Source organism: Heterodontus francisci, chromosome 22 (assembly GCF_036365525.1).
Source record: "Heterodontus francisci isolate sHetFra1 chromosome 22, sHetFra1.hap1, whole genome shotgun sequence".
Taxonomy (NCBI): Eukaryota; Metazoa; Chordata; class Chondrichthyes; order Heterodontiformes; family Heterodontidae; genus Heterodontus; species Heterodontus francisci.
In genome coordinates this window covers 67457392-67476919 of record NC_090392.1, presented here as the reverse complement: position 1 = coordinate 67476919, position 19528 = coordinate 67457392, and the positions used below count along the sequence as shown (strand labels likewise).

The window sequence follows — 19528 nt, the reverse complement described above, 5'->3', positions numbered from 1 at the left end:
AGATAAGGGCATAGAGTATAAAAGCAAAGAAGTTATGTTAAACTTATATAGACAGTGTCCCAGACACCGCCATTACCATCCCTGAGTATGTCCTGTCCCACCGGCAGGACAGACCCAGCAGAGGTGGCGGCACAGTGGTATACAGTCGGGAGGGAGGTGCCCTGGGAGTCTGCAACATCGACTCCGGACCCCATGATGTCTCATGACATCAGGTCAAACATGGGCAATGAAACCTGCAGCTGATTACCACTTACTGCCCTCCCTCAGCTGACATCAGTACTCCTCCATGCTCAACACCACTTGGAAGAAGCACTGAGGGTGGCAAGGGCTCAGAATGTACTCTAGGTGGGGGACTTCAATGTCCATCACCAAGAGTGGCTTGGTAGCACCACTACTGAACAACCTGGCCGAGTCCTAAAGGACATAGCTTCGTGACTGGGTCTGCGGCAGGTGGTGAGGGAACCAACAAGGGGGGAAAACATACTTGACCTCGTCCTCAGCAATCTGCCTGCCGCAAATGCATCTGTCCATGACAAGTAGGAGTGACCATTGCACAGTCCTTGTGGCGATCAAGTCCTGACTTCACATCGAGAACACTCTCCATCGTGTTGTGTGGCACTGCCACCGTGCTAAAGGGGATAGATTTCGAACAGATCTAGCAATGCAAAACTGGGCATCCATGAGGTGCTGTGGGTCATCATCAGCAGCAGAATTGTACTCAAACACAATCTGTAACCTCATGGCCCTGCATGTCCCCCACTCTACCGTTACCATCAAGCCAGGGGCATCAAACCTTGTTCAATGAATAGTGCAGGAGGGCATACCAGGAGCAGCACCAGGCAAACCTCAAAATGAAGTGTCACCCTGGTGAAGCTACAGCGCAGGACTACATGCGTGCCAAACTGCGTAAGCAGCATGCAATAGACAGAGCTAAGCAATCCCATAACCGATGGATCAGATCTAATCTCTGCAGTCCTGCCACATCCAGTCGTGAATGGATTGACAGTTAAACAACTAACTGGAGAGGGTGGCTGTGCAAATATCCCCATTCTCCATGATGGGAAGCCCAAGACATCAGTGCAAAAGATAAGGCTGAAGCATTTTGCAACAATCTTGAGCCAGAAGTGCCGAGCTGATGATCCATCTCTGCCTCCTCCTGAAGTCCCCAGCATCACAGATGCCATTCTTCAGTCAATATGATTCACTCCGTGTGATATCAAGGAATGACTGAAGGCACTGGATACTGCAAAAGCTATGGGCCCTGACAACATTCTAGCAATAGTACTGAAGACCTGTGCCCCAGAGCCTGCCGAGCCCCTAGCCAAGCTGTTCCAGTATAGCTACAACACTGGCATCTACGCAGCAATGTGGAAAATTGCCCAGGTGTGTCCTATACACAAAAAGCAGGAAAGGTCCAACCTGGCCAATTACTGCCCCATCAGTCTACTTTCAATCATCAGTAAAGCGATGGAAGGTGTCGTTGATTGTGCTTTCAAGCAGCACTTGCTTAGCAATAGCCTGCTCAGTGACACTCAGTTTGGGTTCCTCCAGGGCCACTCAGCTCCTGACCTCATTACAGCCTTGGTCCAAACATGGACAAAAGAGCTGAACTCCAGTGGTGAGGTGAGAGTTACTGCCCTTGACATCAAGGCAGCATTTGACCAAGTATGGCATCAAGGAGCCCTAGCAAAACGGCAGTCAATGGGAATCAGGGGAAAAACTCTCCGCTGGTTGGAGTCATACCTAGCACAAAGGAAGATGGATGTAGTTGCTGGAAGTCAATCATCTCAGCTCCAGGACATCACTGCAGGAGTTCCTCAGGGTGGTGTCCTCGGCCCAACCATCTTCAGCTGCTTCATTAATGACCTCTTTTCAATCATAAGGTCAGAAGTGGGGATGTTCGCTGATGATTCGCGACGACTCAGATACTGAAGCAGTCTGTGTAGAAATGCAGCAAGACCTGGACAATATTCAGGCTTGGGCTGATAAGTGGCAAGTAACGTTCGTGCCACACAAGTGCCAGGCAATGACTACTTCCAACAAGAGAGAATCTAGCCATCTCCTCTTGACATTCACTGGCATTACGATCGCTGAATCCCCCACTATCAACATCTTGGAGGTTACCATTGACTAGAAACTGAACTGGAGTAGCCATATAAATACCATGGCTATAGAGTAAGTCAGAGGCTAGGAATCCTGAGGCGAGTAACTTGCCTGACTCCCCAAAGCCGATCCACCATCTACAAGGCACAAGTCAGGAGTGTGATTATTCTTCACTTGCCTGGATGGATGCAGCTCCAACAACACTCAATAAGCTCGACGCCATCCAAGACAAAGCAGCCTGCTTGATCGGCACCCCATCCCCAAACATTCACTCTCTCCACCACCGACGCACAGTGGCAGCAATGTGTGCCATCTACACGATACACTGCACCAATGCATCAAAGATCCTGAGACAGCACCTTCCAAATCCAAGACCTCTACCACCTAGAAGGACAAGGGCAGCTAATACATGGGAACACCACCACCTGAAAGTTCCCCTCCAAACCACACACCATCCTGTCTTGGAACTATACCGCCATTCCTTCACTGTCGCTGGGTCAAAATCCTGGAACTCCCTTCCTAACAATACTTGGGTGTACCTGCCCCACATGGACTGCTGCGATTCAAGAAGGCAAATCACCACCACCTTCTCAAGAGCAATTAGGGATGGGCAATAAATGCTGGCCTAGCCAGCGATGCCCACATCCCATGAATGAATGAATAAAAATACTGGTTCGGCCAGTTACGTGGATAGATTGGAGAAGTTAGGAGTGTTTTCTTTGATTAGATTAGAGATACAGCACTGAAACAGGCCCTTCGGCCCACCGAGTCTGTGCCGAACATCAACCACCCATTTATACTAATCCTACACTAATCCCATATTCCTACCAAACATCCCCACCTGTCCCTATATTTCCCTACCACCTACCTATACTTCTTTCTTTTCTTTCTTTTGGGCCTCCTTATCTCGAGAGACAATGGATACGCGCGACACAGGGAGAACTTGCAAACTCCACACAGGCAGTACCCGGAATCGAACCCGGGTCCCTGGAGCTGTGAGGCTGCGGTGCTAACCACTGCGCCACTGTGCCGCTGTGGAGAAGAGAAGGTTGAAAGCAGATTTGATGCTGGTGTTCAAAATCATTAGGGGTCTGGACAGGGTAGATAGGGAGAAACTGTTCCCACTGGTGGAAGGATCGAGAACAAGAGGGCACAGATTTAAGGTAATTGGCCAAAGAAGCAATAGCGACATGAGGAAAACGTTTTTCAAGCAGCGAGTGGTTCGGATCTGGAATGCACTGCCTGAGAGTGTGGTGGAGGCAGGTTCAATTGAGGCATTCAAGAGGGAATTGTATTCTTATCTGAAAAGGAAGAGTGTGCAGGGCTACAGGGAGAAGGCAGGGGAGTGATATTAGGTAAACTGCTCTTTCGGAGAGTTGGTGCGGACATGATGGGCCAAATAGCCACCTCTGCTGTAACAATTCTGTGATTCTAAGTTGAGCTTAACGTGTAATTCATAAGACTTGATTGTATAAAAGTATTGCTCATTCAAGTACAAGATTATAGTTCCACTGAAAATTGCATTAGCTAAACTTCAGTGTTGACAACTGATAAATTTTATCAGCTTGTTTTATGCAGTATTGATGGGTAAAGGCTTTTAAAACAGCATAAACTTGTTCAGATTTAATCTGCTGTTGAGCTTTTATACAATACTTGTCAACATTTGGTTTTCACAACAATTCTACACCTCACTCAGTATATGCATAGTGAAGGAACATTATAAGTTATCTTCCAAATTCTTATAGATTGTATTTCTTTTTTTTAGTTTTAACTTGAAGGTTACCAGAAAAAAAGAAAGGAAGCATCAAAATCCAGGAAAACTACTTTCTAACATCCTCCAGGATCAAACTGGTGAGAAGTTTAACTGCGGTTATATATGTGAACAACCCCGTAAGAATTTTGATGGTCATTACTCTGTATTGACTTTTTCTAAGTTTTTTTTAAAATGGAGAACTTGCTTGGTTCATGAGAAATTTGCACTTTGTAGCCAAGTCACCTTAATGGAAAGACAATCTGAGAACCAAATCAGTTATCTGAGACTTTGTGGTGTGTGTGTATTTTATATATATCTTTATGTATGGAAAAGGTGCAGGGTTGGCTCACTTGAATGGTGCCACAGGTGATTAGTTATAGTTAGCATTTAAGAAGTTGGTCCTTTTTTCACTGGGGCTGAGAAAGTTGTGTTGGCTTGGTGTAGTGCATTAAAGTTGAAGCTTATGATGAGATGAACAATGTTACATTGTTTTCACTGGTCATCAAAATTGAAACACAAGGCACAAATTTAAGATGATGAAGAAATGCGTGAGAAACAATGGAACAGACTTTTCCAATGCTGGCATCGGGAGGCCTGAATCACTTTGGTTTTATGCCTCATTTGATTCCCACCAGTGAGCTGCGAGTGTCAAATGGGTGCCCCCGCTGCAGCTTGCCAGGTGTGGGAGGGCAGAAAATCAGCTGGCTCCCTTGTTGAGCCAGCCAGTCGGTCAGGCCTAGTGTGGAGTTTGAGAAATGGGGCTTGAATAGGTTATCAGGCCAGAGTTTTTTTTTTGTGGGGCCATGTGGAGCACTGTAACTTCTGCTTTTTGAGTGGCATCCAGTTGTCTCTTTAAGCCATGCAACGCCTGGTTCAAATGGGCAGACTTGCATTGAACTATGCATTTTCTTTGGTTATCAACTTGAGATTCTGGAACAAAGAAGCTGTTCAGGAGCCTCAATTCAAGATTTCTCAGAGCCTATGTTTTAATATTTGTCATAAGAATTATATAGCACCTTTTTAAAAACTGATTGGTGTGACAAAAGGTTAATTTGAAAAAATGTTAAATGTAAAACAAAAATGAACCATGATGAATTGAAAGGAAAAGTAATGTACAATTAATATTTAACAATTCGGCTGTATGGACATGCAGGGCAATGTTAGCATGACAAACTGATGAAGTCTTTTCTTTCTGAAATAGATATTTCAAACAAAAAGCCTGACCACAGTGATCTGAAGGTATAGTGAATATATTGCCATATTTTAATTGCAAGAGCATTTCAAGTTTCTCTATCTTTCCTTCTCTTTCCTCAGTGAGAAAGTTTAAACAGCTAGAGAAATGTTACAGATAATGCTTCAATAGTGTGTGGCTTCTTGGTCAGACAAACTGCATGCAGTTTGCAAGCAGACAACTTCAATTCACTCAGTTTTTTTTTCCAAAATATACTTTATTCATAAAAATCTGTCAAAAAATACATTACCAAACAGTTTCAAACAGCACCAAGTCAAAAAATACAAATAGTGCAAAGGAGATCAGTTTCTTTCAATACAATCATGAGTTGCCTCACAACCCCTCCATTTCATTTGCCATGCCACATACATTTTACAGCACACAAAATTTTCCCGATACAGTTCGAAGGGTTTCCCATGGATCCAGCCCCTCCGTTCAGCTTGGTGGGGGGACCTTACACTGTGGTCTTTCCCCATTGAGCCTTTGCTGCGGCTGCCCCAAGCTTTAGTGCGTCCCTCAGCACGTACTCCTGGACCTTGGAATGTGCCAGTCTGCAACATTCGGTCGTGGACAACTCTTTGCGCTGGAAGACCAGCAAGTTTCGGGCAGACCAAAGGGCGTCTTTCACCGAATTGATAGTCCTCCAGCAGCAGTTGATGATTGTCTCAGTGTGCATCCCTGGGAACAGCCCGTAGAGCACAGACTCCTGTGTTACAGAGCTGCTTGGGATGAACCTTGACAAAAACCACTGCATCTCTTTCCACTCAGTTACCATGCATATTCCCTCCATGGAGTCAGCTTAGCTTTTCTAATAGCACTTTTGCTTTAGAGTCACAGTTGTGAGTTCATATCTCAGTCAATGTGAGTGCACAATATCGGTTGACATGCCAGTGTATTGTATTGTGTGTGCCAATGTACTGTTGGCCGGTGTGAACTTGAGGGCATCCAGAATTCTGCTGCCCGTGTTCAAACTCTCATTAAGTCCCGTTGACCCATCACTCCTGTCCTCACTGACCTGTATTAGTTCCTGATTTAAAAATTCTCATCCTCATTTTCAAATCCCTCCCGATCTCTGTAATTTCCTCCAGCTCCACAAACTTTCAAGATATCTGCACTCCTAAATCTGGCCTCTTGAGTATTCTCGATTTTAATCACTCCACTATTGGTGGCTATGCCTTCAGATGCCAAGACCCTTTTTGGTCATCTTTTAACTTTTGGTTGTCTTCCCTAATTGCTCTATTATGTGGCTCAGTGTCAAATTTTGTGCTTCTGTGAAGTGCCTTGGGACATCTTATTGCGTTAAAGGTGCCATACAAATACAAGTTGTTGTTGAGGGAGTGCTCTTTTGTTTTTAGATGAGATATTAAACAGAGGACCATCTGCCTGTTCAGGTGGGTGTAAAAAACCCTTTGTCACTGTTCACAGAACAGCAGTAACTCTTCCAGTGCCCTGGCCATGATTTTTCCCTGCTTCATCACCAAAAACAAGTTATTTGGCCATTCATTTATTTGTTGTTTGTAGAACTTGTTAAATTCAAAGAGGCTGCTCTGTTTGCCTAGATAACAACAGCACTATTGAAATGTGGTCAGTTGGTTCAAATTCACATTTTGACATCCTGAGGCCATGATGGGGTACTATATAAACGCAAGTTAGTTCTTTAGATACAAATTGGATATGTTCCAGCTTTGATAGCACCAGATTTGCAGAAAGAATGATGGAGCTTCCATTCTTAGAAAGGAGATGTTGCCTTTGATGCCCTCAAAAGGAATGAGCAAAGCATGCAAGTAAGCCATTGGATGACCCTTGTGTATCCAATTTGATAGATGTAATACCAAAGGAAGTTGCTTTACTCTGAAGACATTACTCCTTGTGGATTCTAGAGGATTTACTGTAGTGGCGAAGCATCCCCTGCAGGGCGCTTGGCAAAGTGGCAGGGGGAAAGAGAGCCCCAGCTTCAGCAGCCTGCTCAGCTACAGTGACTCCAAGTTATTGTCTTTCACAATGCTGGAAAACACTTCAGTGGGGATGCATCTAGAGATATTCCAAAGATTAGTATAGTTAGATAGTTCGATAAGTATGTACATGGTAATTTATCTCCGAGTAGACAGTGGCTGGCCACAAAAGGGGATCCTCTATTCCCGGCTGATCTTCCTAATTTTGAGTAGATGAGTCTATATAGATATTTATAACTATTATTTAGAACAAGGGGCTACTGAAATTCTGGTTCAAGCTTCAGGACAATGGAGTCGTGCTCCTAATAGGCCTATTGATCTCTTAGCTAAAAAGATTCCTTTGTACATTTGTTTTGTAGTTCTCACTCATAGCACAGGCCATTCACAAGATGTATGCAGAGAATTACAGTCATAGAATCGTAGGAGGTTTACAGCACAGAAAAGAGGCCACTTGGCCCATCGTGTCTACGCAGCCAGAAAAAAAAGAGCCACCCAGCCTAATCCCACTTTCCAGTGTTTGGTTCTGCAGGTTATGGCACTTCAGGTGCACATCCAGGCATCTTTTAACAAACAGTAATTTAGTAATTTAACAACCTTCTGGCTGAGGAAGATATGATTTGTAGGTATTCTGGCTTTCAGTGTTGTACATTCAGTATGTGCCTACCCAGCAGCAGAGTGACCTCCTTGCAGGTGTAAAGCCCAAAGAACTTCATTTACTGATGTGGGCACCATAATTATGCAAAATAGGGATGTAATGAGCCAACAATTTTGTCTTGTTTTTAAAGGTCACTGAATCAGGATTACATGTCAAACTGTTTGCTATTTTATAGCAACTGGAAAACACCCAGTGATGTGAAGCGCACATAGAAAACACAATCATTCAGGTTGTAGTTGCTTGAGGTTTGAATTTAGTTCCAAGTAAATTTGTATCATCACTCTTTGAGCTCGTTGGTTTATGTGAACTTCAGTTTCTTTCTCAAAATGGTGACAGTTCTAGCCCTCATTCTATCAAATAAGATAGAATTTCCTGCTCTGCTGATTGACCCACCATGCCTTGCTTGGCATGGACAGTTCTTAGCTCATTCTGTTTTTTTTTAAATCGAAATTTGTATCCAAGTTTCATTTTATCTGGTACAACATAATTCTTCCAGTAGAAAAAGAAATCAATTGATGTCGACTGAGCACTAGCTTTTTCTAATTGAGTGCATCTCTTTGCACTTGTTCCCTTCACGGCAGCGCCCGCCAGAGAAAATGAGTGCTCATTCTATTCGTGCAGTGGCCATCTTGATTGTTCAATGTAGATTATTCCTCTGAAAACTGTTACCTGGAACAATCTGAGTATTTTTTTTATCAAACATTGCCTTCTCCTGACAACTCAAGACAATGGAGCATTATAGCAGGAAAGTGTCCAAGTTAACGTAGAAGTGTGAACTAAGAGCTCCCACTGTCAATTTCTGCACCTGTTTGGCAGATTCCTTTGTAAACTATTAGATAGTATACATTTATTATCTTCCTCATTCCTTGAAAGAAGTTCAACAACCAACAACCATTTGCCTTTTATATAGTGCCCTTAATGTAGCAAAACATCCCAAGGAGCTTCACAGGAGTGCAGTCAGACCAGAATTGACATCTAGCCACAGAAGGCAACATTAGAACCACATGATGCTTGGTTGAGTGTATCTCTGGATTATGAGGAGTGATTATGTAAATTGGGCATGTTCTCACTGGAAAGGAGATGCTTGAAAGGTAATATTGCTGTTTGTAGGATTCTAAAGGAGCTAGATAATGTAGACCATGGCTGACTTTTTCACCTTGTCCAAAACTGTCGAACCAGAGGACAGAGCCTGTGCTTGAAGCCAGGGTAAATTCAAAACAAATCAGTGGAAACATTATTTCAGTACATGGAACAGGCTCCCTATAGACGCTGGAAGCAGATTATATTGATTCATTCAAGTGCAAATTATAGACCATGTTAAAGGAATTATGCAGTTAAGGGATTTTTCTCTCCCCTGTGGTATGTCAGAGGATTCAATGTGTATGTTAGAGGCAATATTTTTCATAAAGGTTGAGGGTAGCCCTTACTATCTTGGATAATTTAATATACTCTAGCATCAGATTGTGCACTTAGAGCACTGAATATAAATCTGTTTGTTAACCATTCCTCAATCCATGCTACTATATTAGCCCAATCCCATGAATTATAAAATGTACTTGAAGGTTATAATAAGTATTAATTGTTGACAAATAAGAAAAGCCTCAATGCCAATTCTGCGCCTTATACAGATGGATTTTTTTCTCTCTGCAATTGGTGTACAGCTTTAGAACACTTACTGATGCAGATTCAGTCAACACTTGAGCTCAGATGCTGTCTGAGATGTCTTGTTATTGGAACACTAATCTTCTTTATCTGGTCTATTTTTTCCTTCTGAGTTTACTGACTTTTAAAAAAATAAATCCCTAACAGGATGAAACAGTTGGAGCCCGAGAAAAGGAAGGGAACACAAAGGTATTTTAAATACTTACTTGCAAGTTAGACTAAACAGAATTTAGCTGTATTTAATGTAAAAAAAAATTAGTTCTATTGGAAAATAATTAGGAAGATAATTACTTCCTCACTGTATAATCCTTGCTAAAATGGATTAACAGGAAGAAGCCAGGCAAGCATTCTATCCACTGTTAAGTCACATCTCTCTGCAGTCAACAGTAAATGTTCCTGTTGGAACTCTACAAATGTAACACTTGCCCTAATTTGAATGCCTCCTGATTGCTATCCAGATGGCGACACTGATGCATCTGCAGTTGGTGATAGCTGAACAGCTCCCTTCAGAGAAAAGACCTCAAATTGGGGGATGGGAGACAGGGGAGGTAACGCTGGAGACATTGTAGTGAAACATTGAATGAGGGTAAAGGATCTCCCAGCGGGAGCATGGGACAATCTGAGGGAGACCTTTTGCTAAGTCACACATATGGCTTACTCAAAGTGGCATTATTAGGTACCTTGGAATTTGTTGATTGCAGAATGGCTTGGGAGACCAGAAGGAGAAAGTTACCTGTTAAAATGCTTTCCAAAATAAAGTAGCATCCTCAGAAAAAAATGGTGGCATTATCTGTAATAGTTTTTTTCGTGTATAGCATTCCTTCAATCTTTCCTATTTTGTTTTAAATTAAATTATTTTCTTGCTGTAACATAGTGGAGCAATATTTTTTGTAAAAATTCTCAACCTGTTATTTTTTATACCGATGCTTTTTCTGCAGTGATATAAATGGTGATACAAAAAGTATCTCTTCACTTTTTGTCCTTTGTGCAGGTGTATTATTTTGTGCTCCCCATTTTTCAAATTTCACTGGCTTGTGCAACAAATTTTGATACACAGGTATCACTTTCAACCTTCAGTTTAAAACATACCTTATCTATCCTTTAAATTATTATCCAGAAATTGCAAGCTGAATTTTGTTTTTCCCCAGGTGTCGGTTCCGTTGTGGGGGGTGGGGTACGCCTGAAGATGGCTCCAGGTGAGGTCCGCCACAGACCTTGACACTGGGAGGGCCTGGCCCAATCCGGCAGCGGCGAGGCTCCATAGTGACCCCCCCACCCCCTGCTGCTGGGTGACGGCACCACAATTTAAATGTTCAAGTTAATAAAATTAATAAATTTAAATATACTTACCTGAGATCTTGAGGGCCTGCAACAATCTTTGGCGTGGCAGCCGGCACTCCCACGCCTTCAGATTCCTGTCTGGGGAAACGAGGCACCACACTGGTGGGGAGAGGGAAGGAGGTAAGTTTGTCAGTGCGGGAGGGGAGTGGGGTGGGGGGGGGGGAAACGGGGTCAAATACACGTAATGGGTGTAGGTGGATGGTGGGAAGGGTTGAATCTTAAACTTTGTGCAGTTTGGGGGCGGGGGGGGAAGGTCAGATGTAAGAAGTGTTTTGGGGAAAAGGCAAATCGCTCTTGTAATTGTTATGGGGGGTGGTAACAAAGGGGCGTTAGAAATTTATTTATCGAATTTTGCGGGTGGGGGGGGGTAGGATTTAAAAAATTTTAATTGGGCGGCAGGGCTGGCTGCCCTTCAAAAATGGCAAGCAGGCAGCTGATGCCATTGGTGGGGATGGACAGCCTGCCCCCTCCACGAGATTTGTTGGGGGTGGGGGGGAGCGGGCCACGCCACCCCAGCTATTTAAATGAGCAGCGGCTCGATGACATGCGGCCCGCACAGGCAGGGCGCCATTTGCGGCGAGTTCTTAAAATCTAGCCCTGCATGTTTGTGTGTGTGCTTTTGTCTAATCCCACATCTTTCAGCCATTCTTCATCTTCCTCACCACCTTTCTCACTTCCCCTTTTGCTACCTCACTCTCATACTCTCTGCCACTCTTGCTTTCATTCCCTTCTCTCATTCCCCCATTAACCCTTTTCTGTCTTGCATTCCTGCTTCCCTTTATCTCATTTCCTGTCAGATAGTTACTGGTGACAGTTGGTCCCAAGGATCTCTATTCTAGCTTAAACTGTTGGCTCTTTCCTGCAGGCATTGTAAGTTTGTGTTCAATGTAACAGTAATTCTGCTCTACATTCTCTTGCCACTGAATTGCTTAAAAGCTGAATCAGGTCTGTACATGGTGGTATATTTGGGCTGAAATTATTATGTTTCTATTGTACACATCAAATTGGCTATCCATGTTGTAGCTTACAAGAAGAAAATGAAAAAAAAAGTGTTTGAGATGATTATAACTGAAGTACTACAGTATTAATATTAGTATTAATAGAGACATAGAGTACAAGTGCAAAGAAGTTAAGTTGAACTTGTATAAGACACTAGTTTGGCCTCAGCTGGAGTATTGCATCCAGTTCTGGGCAGCGCGCTTTAGGAAGGATGTGAAGGTGTTCAAAAGGGTGCAGAAAAGATTCACAAGAATGATTCCAGGGATGAAGAACTTTAGTTATAAAGATAGATTGGAGAAGTTCGGACTATTTTCCTTGGAGGAGATTTGATAAAGGTATTCAAAATCATGAGGTGTCATGAGAGTAGATAGGGAGAAACTGTTCCCACTTAGAAAGGAATGAGAACGAGGGAGCACAGATTTAAAGTAATTGATAAAAGTAGCAAAAGCGACATGAGGAAGAATTTTCACGCAGCCTATGGTTAAGGTCTGGAATGGACTGCCTGAGAGTGTGGTGGAGGCAGGTTCAATCGAGGCATTCAAAAGGGAATTAGACAGTATTACAACCAGGTGAGAAAGGTGTCTAGGGGTCTCTTTCAGCCTTCACCTGGTCTTACTGTAACAGGACTTAATTTTTAAACACAGTGTGCTTTGAGCTCCCCCTTTTGTGAATCCTTGTTCACTGCTTTCCAATTATAAGGCAAAGAAATGAGCACAAACAGGCTTTCTTAGGTTTAAAGAAGAAAAGTGAAATTTATTAAAACTTAAACTCTAGTTTGGTTAACGCCTACGGATACACGCCGCGCCCCATGCTAGCATGCATACGCGATACGCACATTCAAATAAGGACAGAGAAGAGCAGAAGAAAAATAAAGTGAAAAAGTTTGAGGCAATCTCTGAAGGGGGTTTGTTACTGTGCTTCGAGCTTGCTGTAGAGTCCTTGATTGTGGGTAGTCTTGCTTTTCATAGGAGCCCAGTATTCTTAAACCTTGTTCACTGTAGGAGACTTTTCTCTCTTGGGGTTCATGTGTCTTCAATGGGTTTTCGGTTCCGTGCGAAAGAGACGGGAGCAGACAGGAGAGAGATGTTCTCAGTCCAGGAGCAAAGAGCTTTCTGAGTTCAAATGCTCTGTGGCAAGTTCATATTGAAAAACTCAGGTTGCCCAGCAGGTTAATCATGTGACTGGGGGGGTTGTGACCACGTCTGGTTGTGTATTCGGCCATCTTAGCAGCCAACCTGGAATGTGAGCTCCTCCACCCTCAGCATCTGGTAATCAAAAGTCCATTGTGGATTAAATTGGAGTAGGGAGTGGCCCCTTTGTCCTTTCCAAGTACTGTGTTACTATGCAAGGTTCTGGTGTTCTTTAAAAACAAGTTCTTTCTTTACTTCAGTAACAGTTTAAAAATCAATGTTAATGTGGCGAAATTAATGTGCCTCATTCTTGGCAGGTGGGGGCCTGCATGACAACAGTTATGTTAAAAGGAAGAGTGTGCAGAGTCACGGGAAGAATATGGGGGAGTGGCATTAGGTGAAATGCTCGTTTGGAGAGCCGGTACAGACAAGATGGGCCGAATGGCCTCCTTCTGCACTGTAATAATTCTGCAATTCTATGAGTATGCTCATGAGGGTTTGGCTAAACATAGTTACATTTTTAAAAACAGATTTTTAAAGAACTTCCACTTGAACTTACATGGGATTCTCAGATGTTGACAGGCGTATGTAGCTGTCTTTCTGTAAAAATGCTAAATGTTTTAATTGATGTAAGTTATTGACCAAAATCCACTCTAATTTTACTTATCCCTGTTCTTCCCCACTTCCATTTAGAAGAATACAGGAGCTTCAAATGAGTTGGTGAAGAATGATAAAAGCAGGTAAGAATTTTAATTGTCTTCAAGCCATGATAGTCACTTCAATAAGTCTGCTGTTGACTAGCAGTGAACTTAGAAAATAAGCCAGTGAGCTCGGCTCTTTTTGGAATAGTGGCAGGATAGTGTTGCATGTTGTTCTGACATTTTATTTGAAATTAATAGATTGATTACGTGGATCAAGAACCCTGAAATTTCCTTCTTTGAAGACAACTTGCATTTATGTAGTGCCTTTAATGTAGGCGAAAGTCCCACAGTGTTGTAATCAAAGCAAAAAGGATGCCAAACAAAAGGAGGAGAAATTAGGAGCGATGGCAAAAAGCTTGGTTGAAGAGGTGGATTTTATAGAGGCCCTTAAAGGAGGAAATGGAGTTGGAAATGGGGAGAGGGGACGGGAAGGGATCTCAACAGCTGAAGGCAGGGCTGTTAGTGGCAAAGAGAAAGGGAGGGGATTGCACGAGAGACCAGAACAACAACAGCAAGTTATATTATAAAGCACCTTTAACGTAATAGATCCCAAGGCACTTCGCAGGAGCATTACAAAACAAAATATGACACTGAGCCACATTAGGAGATATTAGATCAGATGACCAAAAGCTTGGTCAAAGAGGTAGATTTTACCAAGTGTCTTAAAGGAGGAAAGAGAGGCAGAGAGTTTAGAACATAGAACATAGAACAGTACAGCACAGTACAGGCCCTTCGGCCCACGATGTTGTGCCGAACCTTTAACCTACTCTAAGATCAAACTAACTACCTACCCTTCATTCTACTATCATTCATGTACCTATCCAAGAGTCGCTTAAATGCCCCTAATGTATCTGCTTCTACTACCACCGCTGGCAGTGCATTCCACGCACCCACCACTCTCTGTGTAAAGAACCTACCTCTGACATCTCCCCGAAACCTTCCTCCAATCACCTTAAAATTATGCCCCCTGGTGATAGCCCTTTCCACCCTGGGAAAACGTCTCTGGCTATCCACTCTATCTATGCCTCTCATCATCTTGTACCCCTCTATCAAGTCACCTCTCATCCTTCTTCGCTCCAATGAGAAAAGCCTCAGCTCCCTCAATCTTTCTTCGTAGGACATGCCCTCCAGTCCAGGCAGCATCCTGGTAAATCTCCTCTGCACCCTCTCTAAAGCTTCCACATCCTTCCTATAATGAGGCGACCAGAACTGAACACAATATTCCAAGTGTGGTCGAACCAGGGCCTTATAGAGCTGCAGCATAACCTCGCGGCTCTTAAACTCAATCCCCCTGTTAATGAAAGCCAACACACTATATGCCTTCTTAACAACGCTATCAACTTGGGTGGCAACTTTGAGCGATCTATGGACATGGACCCCAAGATCCCTCTGTTCCTCCACACTACCAAGAATTGTGTCTTTAAGCCTGTATTCCGCATTCAAATTCGACCTTCCAAAATGAATCACTTCACACTTCTCCAGGTTGAACTCCATCTGCTACTTCTCAGCCCAGCTCTGCATCCTGTCAATGTCCCGTTGCAACCTACAACAGCCTTCCACACTATCCACAACTCCAGCAACCTTCGTGTCATTGGCAAACTTGCTAACCCAGCCTTCCACTTCCTCATCCAAGTCATTTATAAAAATCACAGAGCAGAGGTCCCAGAACAGATCCTTGTGGAACACCACTGGTCACCGAGCTCCATACTGAATACTTTCCATCTACTACCACCCTCTGACTTCTATGGGCCAGCCAATTTTGTATCCAGACAGCCAACTTTCCCTGAATCCCATGCCTCCTTACTTTCTGAATGAGCCTACCATGGGGAACCTTATCAAACGCCTTGCTAAAATCCATATACACCACATCCACTGCTCTTCCTTCATCAATGTGTTTTGTCACATCTTCAAAGAATTCAATAAGGCTTGTGAGGCATGACCTGCCCCTTACAAAGGATACAGGCCCAACCTCACAAAATCTCAGAATGGTTACAGCGCAAAAAGAGGCCATTCGGACTATTATGTCTGCACCAGCTCTCCGAATGAGCAATTCACTTAGTGCCATTCTCCCACCTTCTCCCTGTAACCCTGCACATTCTTCCTTTTCAGATTAGTCCAATTCCCTTTTGAATGCTTCAATTGAACCTGCCTCCACCACACTCTCAGGCAGTGCATTCCAGACCTTCATCACTCGCTGCGTGAAAAAGTTTTTCCTCATGGCGCTTTTGCTTCTTTTACCAATTACTTTACATCTATCCAACCTTTTCTCACAAGATAACCCCTTCATCCCAGGAATAAGTCAAATGAACCTTCTCTGAACTGCTTCCAATGCAATTATATCTTTTCTTAAGTAAGGAGACCAAAACTGTACACAGTACTCCTTACTTTTACATTCCATTCCCCTTGCAATAAATGACAACATTCCATTTGCGTTCCCAATCACCTGCTGTACCTGCATACTAACATTCATGTACCAGAACACCCAGATCCCTCTGTACCGCAAAGTTCAGCAATCTCCCTATTTAAATAATATATTGCTTTTCTACTCTTCCTGCCAAAGTGGATAAGTTCACATTTTCCCATATTATACTCCATCTGCCAAATTTTTGCCCACTCACTTAACCTATCTAAATCCCTTTTCTGACTCCTAATATCCTCTTCACAACATACTCTCCTACCTAACTTTGTGACATCAGCAAACTTAGCAACCATACATTGGTCCCCTCATCCAAGTCATTTATGTAGATTGTAAATAGTTGAGGCCCCAGCACTGATCCCTGTAGCACTCTACTAGTTACAGCTTGCCAACCTGAAAATGACCCATTTATCCCTACTCTCTGCTTTCTGTCAGCTAACCAATCCTCTATCCGTGCTAATATGTTGCCCTCTATACCATGAGCTTTTATTTTGTGTAGTAACCTTTGATATGGCACTTTATCAAACACCTTTCGGAAATCCAAATACACCAGCTTTTGTACTCTATGCCTCAACTTATATAGCCAAAGATCCCATACACCATTTTAAACAGCCATCTCAACTTATTCTGGCTTCCTAAGGCTTGTGTACAATTGCCCTTATGTCCCTGACTTTATTTTATATTGCCTCTCTTCATTCTTCCTAAGGAAATGAATCACTTCACACTTCTCTGCATTAAATTTCATCTGCCATGCATCTGCCCATTTTACCAGTCTATGTCCCCCTGTAGTGACTCCTTACGGTGACACATGGCAACTAAGCACCCTAAGGCTGAACTCGAGATGTGATATACAGGCCCACTGTCATGTGGACACACCCTGGCGTGCATCAACCAGGTCTCAGCTATGGGTCAAATCATACCCACTGCCTTGTGGGTCTGGCTCAAGAGAGTCAAAGACACTTCTATGGGTGATTGATGATTCCCTTTAAGCGAGCACCTTCCAGCAACTCGTGCAATTGAGCGGGCTCCAGACGTAGGGGCTCCCATGCTTCCTCTAGATTCAGTCTATAAGGGCTGTCTCTCCCAATCCTGCCTAGGAAATGCAACAAAACAATGGCTTCCTGACGTCTGTTCCTGTCCTCCTCACTGTTCGCTACATTTCTGAGTTTAGTGTCATTTGCAATTGGCATTATGCCCTGCATACCCAAGTTCAGATCATTAATATAGATCAAAAACATCAATGGTCCCAACAGCGACCCATGGGGGACACCACTGCATACTTCCTTCCGGTCTGAAAACAACCATTCATCAATACTCTCTGTTTTCTGTTCTTTAGCCAATTTTGCATCCATGCAGGCTGTGGCCCTTTAATCCCAGGGGCTTCAATTTTGCGAATCAGTCTATTGTGCGTTTTTTTTAATGACTTTTGAAAGTACATATACACATCAACAGCATAAGCTCATCCACTCTCTTTGTTACTTAGTCAAAGAACCCATGTTCTTAGTCAAACATAATTTTCCTTTAACAAATCCATGCTAGCTTTCATTTGTTAATGCATATTTTTCCAAATGCTAATTCACTCAGTCATAGATTAATATCTCTAAAATTTTCCACCCCACCATTGTTGGGCTGAATGGCCTAGAATTGTCAAGCTTAGGGCCAAGGCAACTGAAGGCATGGCCACCAATAGTGGAGTGATTAAATTCGGGGATGCTCAAGAGGCACAGAGAATTCAGGGGTGAGGGGGTGTGTGGGATTATGTTTTTAGGGCTAGGGCAGTTGGAAATGGGGAGGGATAAGACCACAATGGGATTTAAATCTGAAAATAAATTTGTCGTGTTGAGGACTTGGAACCAATACGGGTTAGTGAGGACAGGAAAGAGGATGGGTGCGTGGGATAGAGGCAGCAGATTTTGGATGGCGTGAAGTTCATGGAGGATGGGAAGCTGACCAGTCTGGAGGTATTTGCTTTTATATGGGTATGGCAGAGACTAAAACTAGTACTGTTCAACTACAGCTTACTTTAAATATTGTCATGGTGATCTTTACAAGTGTTTATTTTGAAGAAACGTATTCATTGCCAGATGGGATAGCTAGTCTGTTATTTTCAGATCACACAAGGCATTCGGCAAAACGTAGGTAAAAATCTCTGCTGTGGTGTAATTAATTCCTTGTCGTCGAGGTTGGCGAAATATATGGAAGAATACTAAACTGATGAATTCTTGTCAATATTTTGCCAAAAAAACAAAGAACATCAGATCCAACTCACTGTAATGAAGTAGCCTGTGATATATTTATCAACTGTGCCAGTATTTTAACGGAAAATGCTGAGGCCTTATATTCCGATAGAAACCATAAACTGACTGTAGCTGATCCTCAAATAAATAGCCCTCCAACATTAGCACATTAATCACAGAAATTGTCACACACAACTCTTGCTAAAAGAACAGCTGTCCCCATTAGTCATATCCATTTTAAAACTTAATGGTTATGATTAAAATCCATTTAAAAATGGAGGTGAGGAGGTTATACTTAATGCAGATGATCCCCCCAGGGATTAAAAAAAAAATAACTTGGAAGAGATATTAAGGGTAAATTTGGACCTCCTTGTCCTTGTTTGTTCTGAGCAAAAAATAGGATGAAGAGTTCCAGTTTAGGGGGCCAACCTCCCATGCCAAACAGCATCAAAAACACGTTTGATGCTGTAGAGGTGTCCCTTACACCAGCCTGAAACAAGTTGTTGGGCCTCTTGAGTGTGCGAATGACATGACCGTGCCTGATTTAGGACTCATCACAGAAACTCATTTGCCCTGAGTGGAGTAGGCACCTAGCCTGCTCCATTCAGGATTACCTGATCTGCATGTCCTTAACCATTAAAGGATAAGGATAAAAACAGTAAGTTTAAAAAGAAATAACTTTTAATCTGGAGCCAGGAGGAGCAGATGTGCTTCTCCACGCAAGTTAGTACTACTGCAGGTCTCTGCCAGTGCTCCCTCCCGATCACTCCCCCACCTCAGGATGTACCTGAAAACCACTTCCAGTATTGCAGCAGTAGGTGTCCACAGACCTCGCTCGTCTTATTATAATGAGGTTTCAGACCAAATATTGATTGGCTCTCAGCATTACCTTTTCCAGTGAAGGGATAGTTTCCTGTGCTCAGTTCACACTGGCAGGTTAGCACAAACCAATTTCTACCCCATTGACTGTGCCAGCTGAAGGGAGGTATAGTATTCCCTCCCTCCCTTTTTTTTCTACTTCCTCACCTTGTCCTTTCCTGCAGTAGAGATTTGTACTGTTCAGTGAGCTTCATTGGCTGGATGATAGCAGCTCATAGATTCTATCTTGGATATTGCTGTCTTACTGGCCTTGGGATATACTTAATCTCAGAAATTAGACCTTGTCAACGTACCACCTTAGTAGAAAATTAGATTGTCCATTACGTGCTATCTTGTTTCTATTCTAAAACAGCATATCATTTGACTTACCATGAACAATGCCATGGAAATCCATAACTGCTTTCAAGCTTGAACATTTTTCCATATGACTGTGACTACTCTCTGTTTCCTGTTTTTGATCTGGTTATCC

General features: G+C 43.0%; 1 protein-coding gene across 1 annotated transcript in view; it reads left to right on the top strand.

The window, feature by feature from the left end:
• Positions 1-19528, top strand: part of LOC137381566 (uncharacterized) — a 118424-nt gene that overhangs the window by 73635 nt on the left and 25261 nt on the right. Inside the window, exons 25-28 of the mRNA XM_068054257.1 lie at positions 3869-3954; positions 5058-5095; positions 9504-9545; positions 13520-13566. Of these exons, the coding sequence (XP_067910358.1) occupies positions 3869-3954; positions 5058-5095; positions 9504-9545; positions 13520-13566 (213 nt within the window). The remainder of the gene's footprint in view (positions 1-3868; positions 3955-5057; positions 5096-9503; positions 9546-13519; positions 13567-19528) is intronic.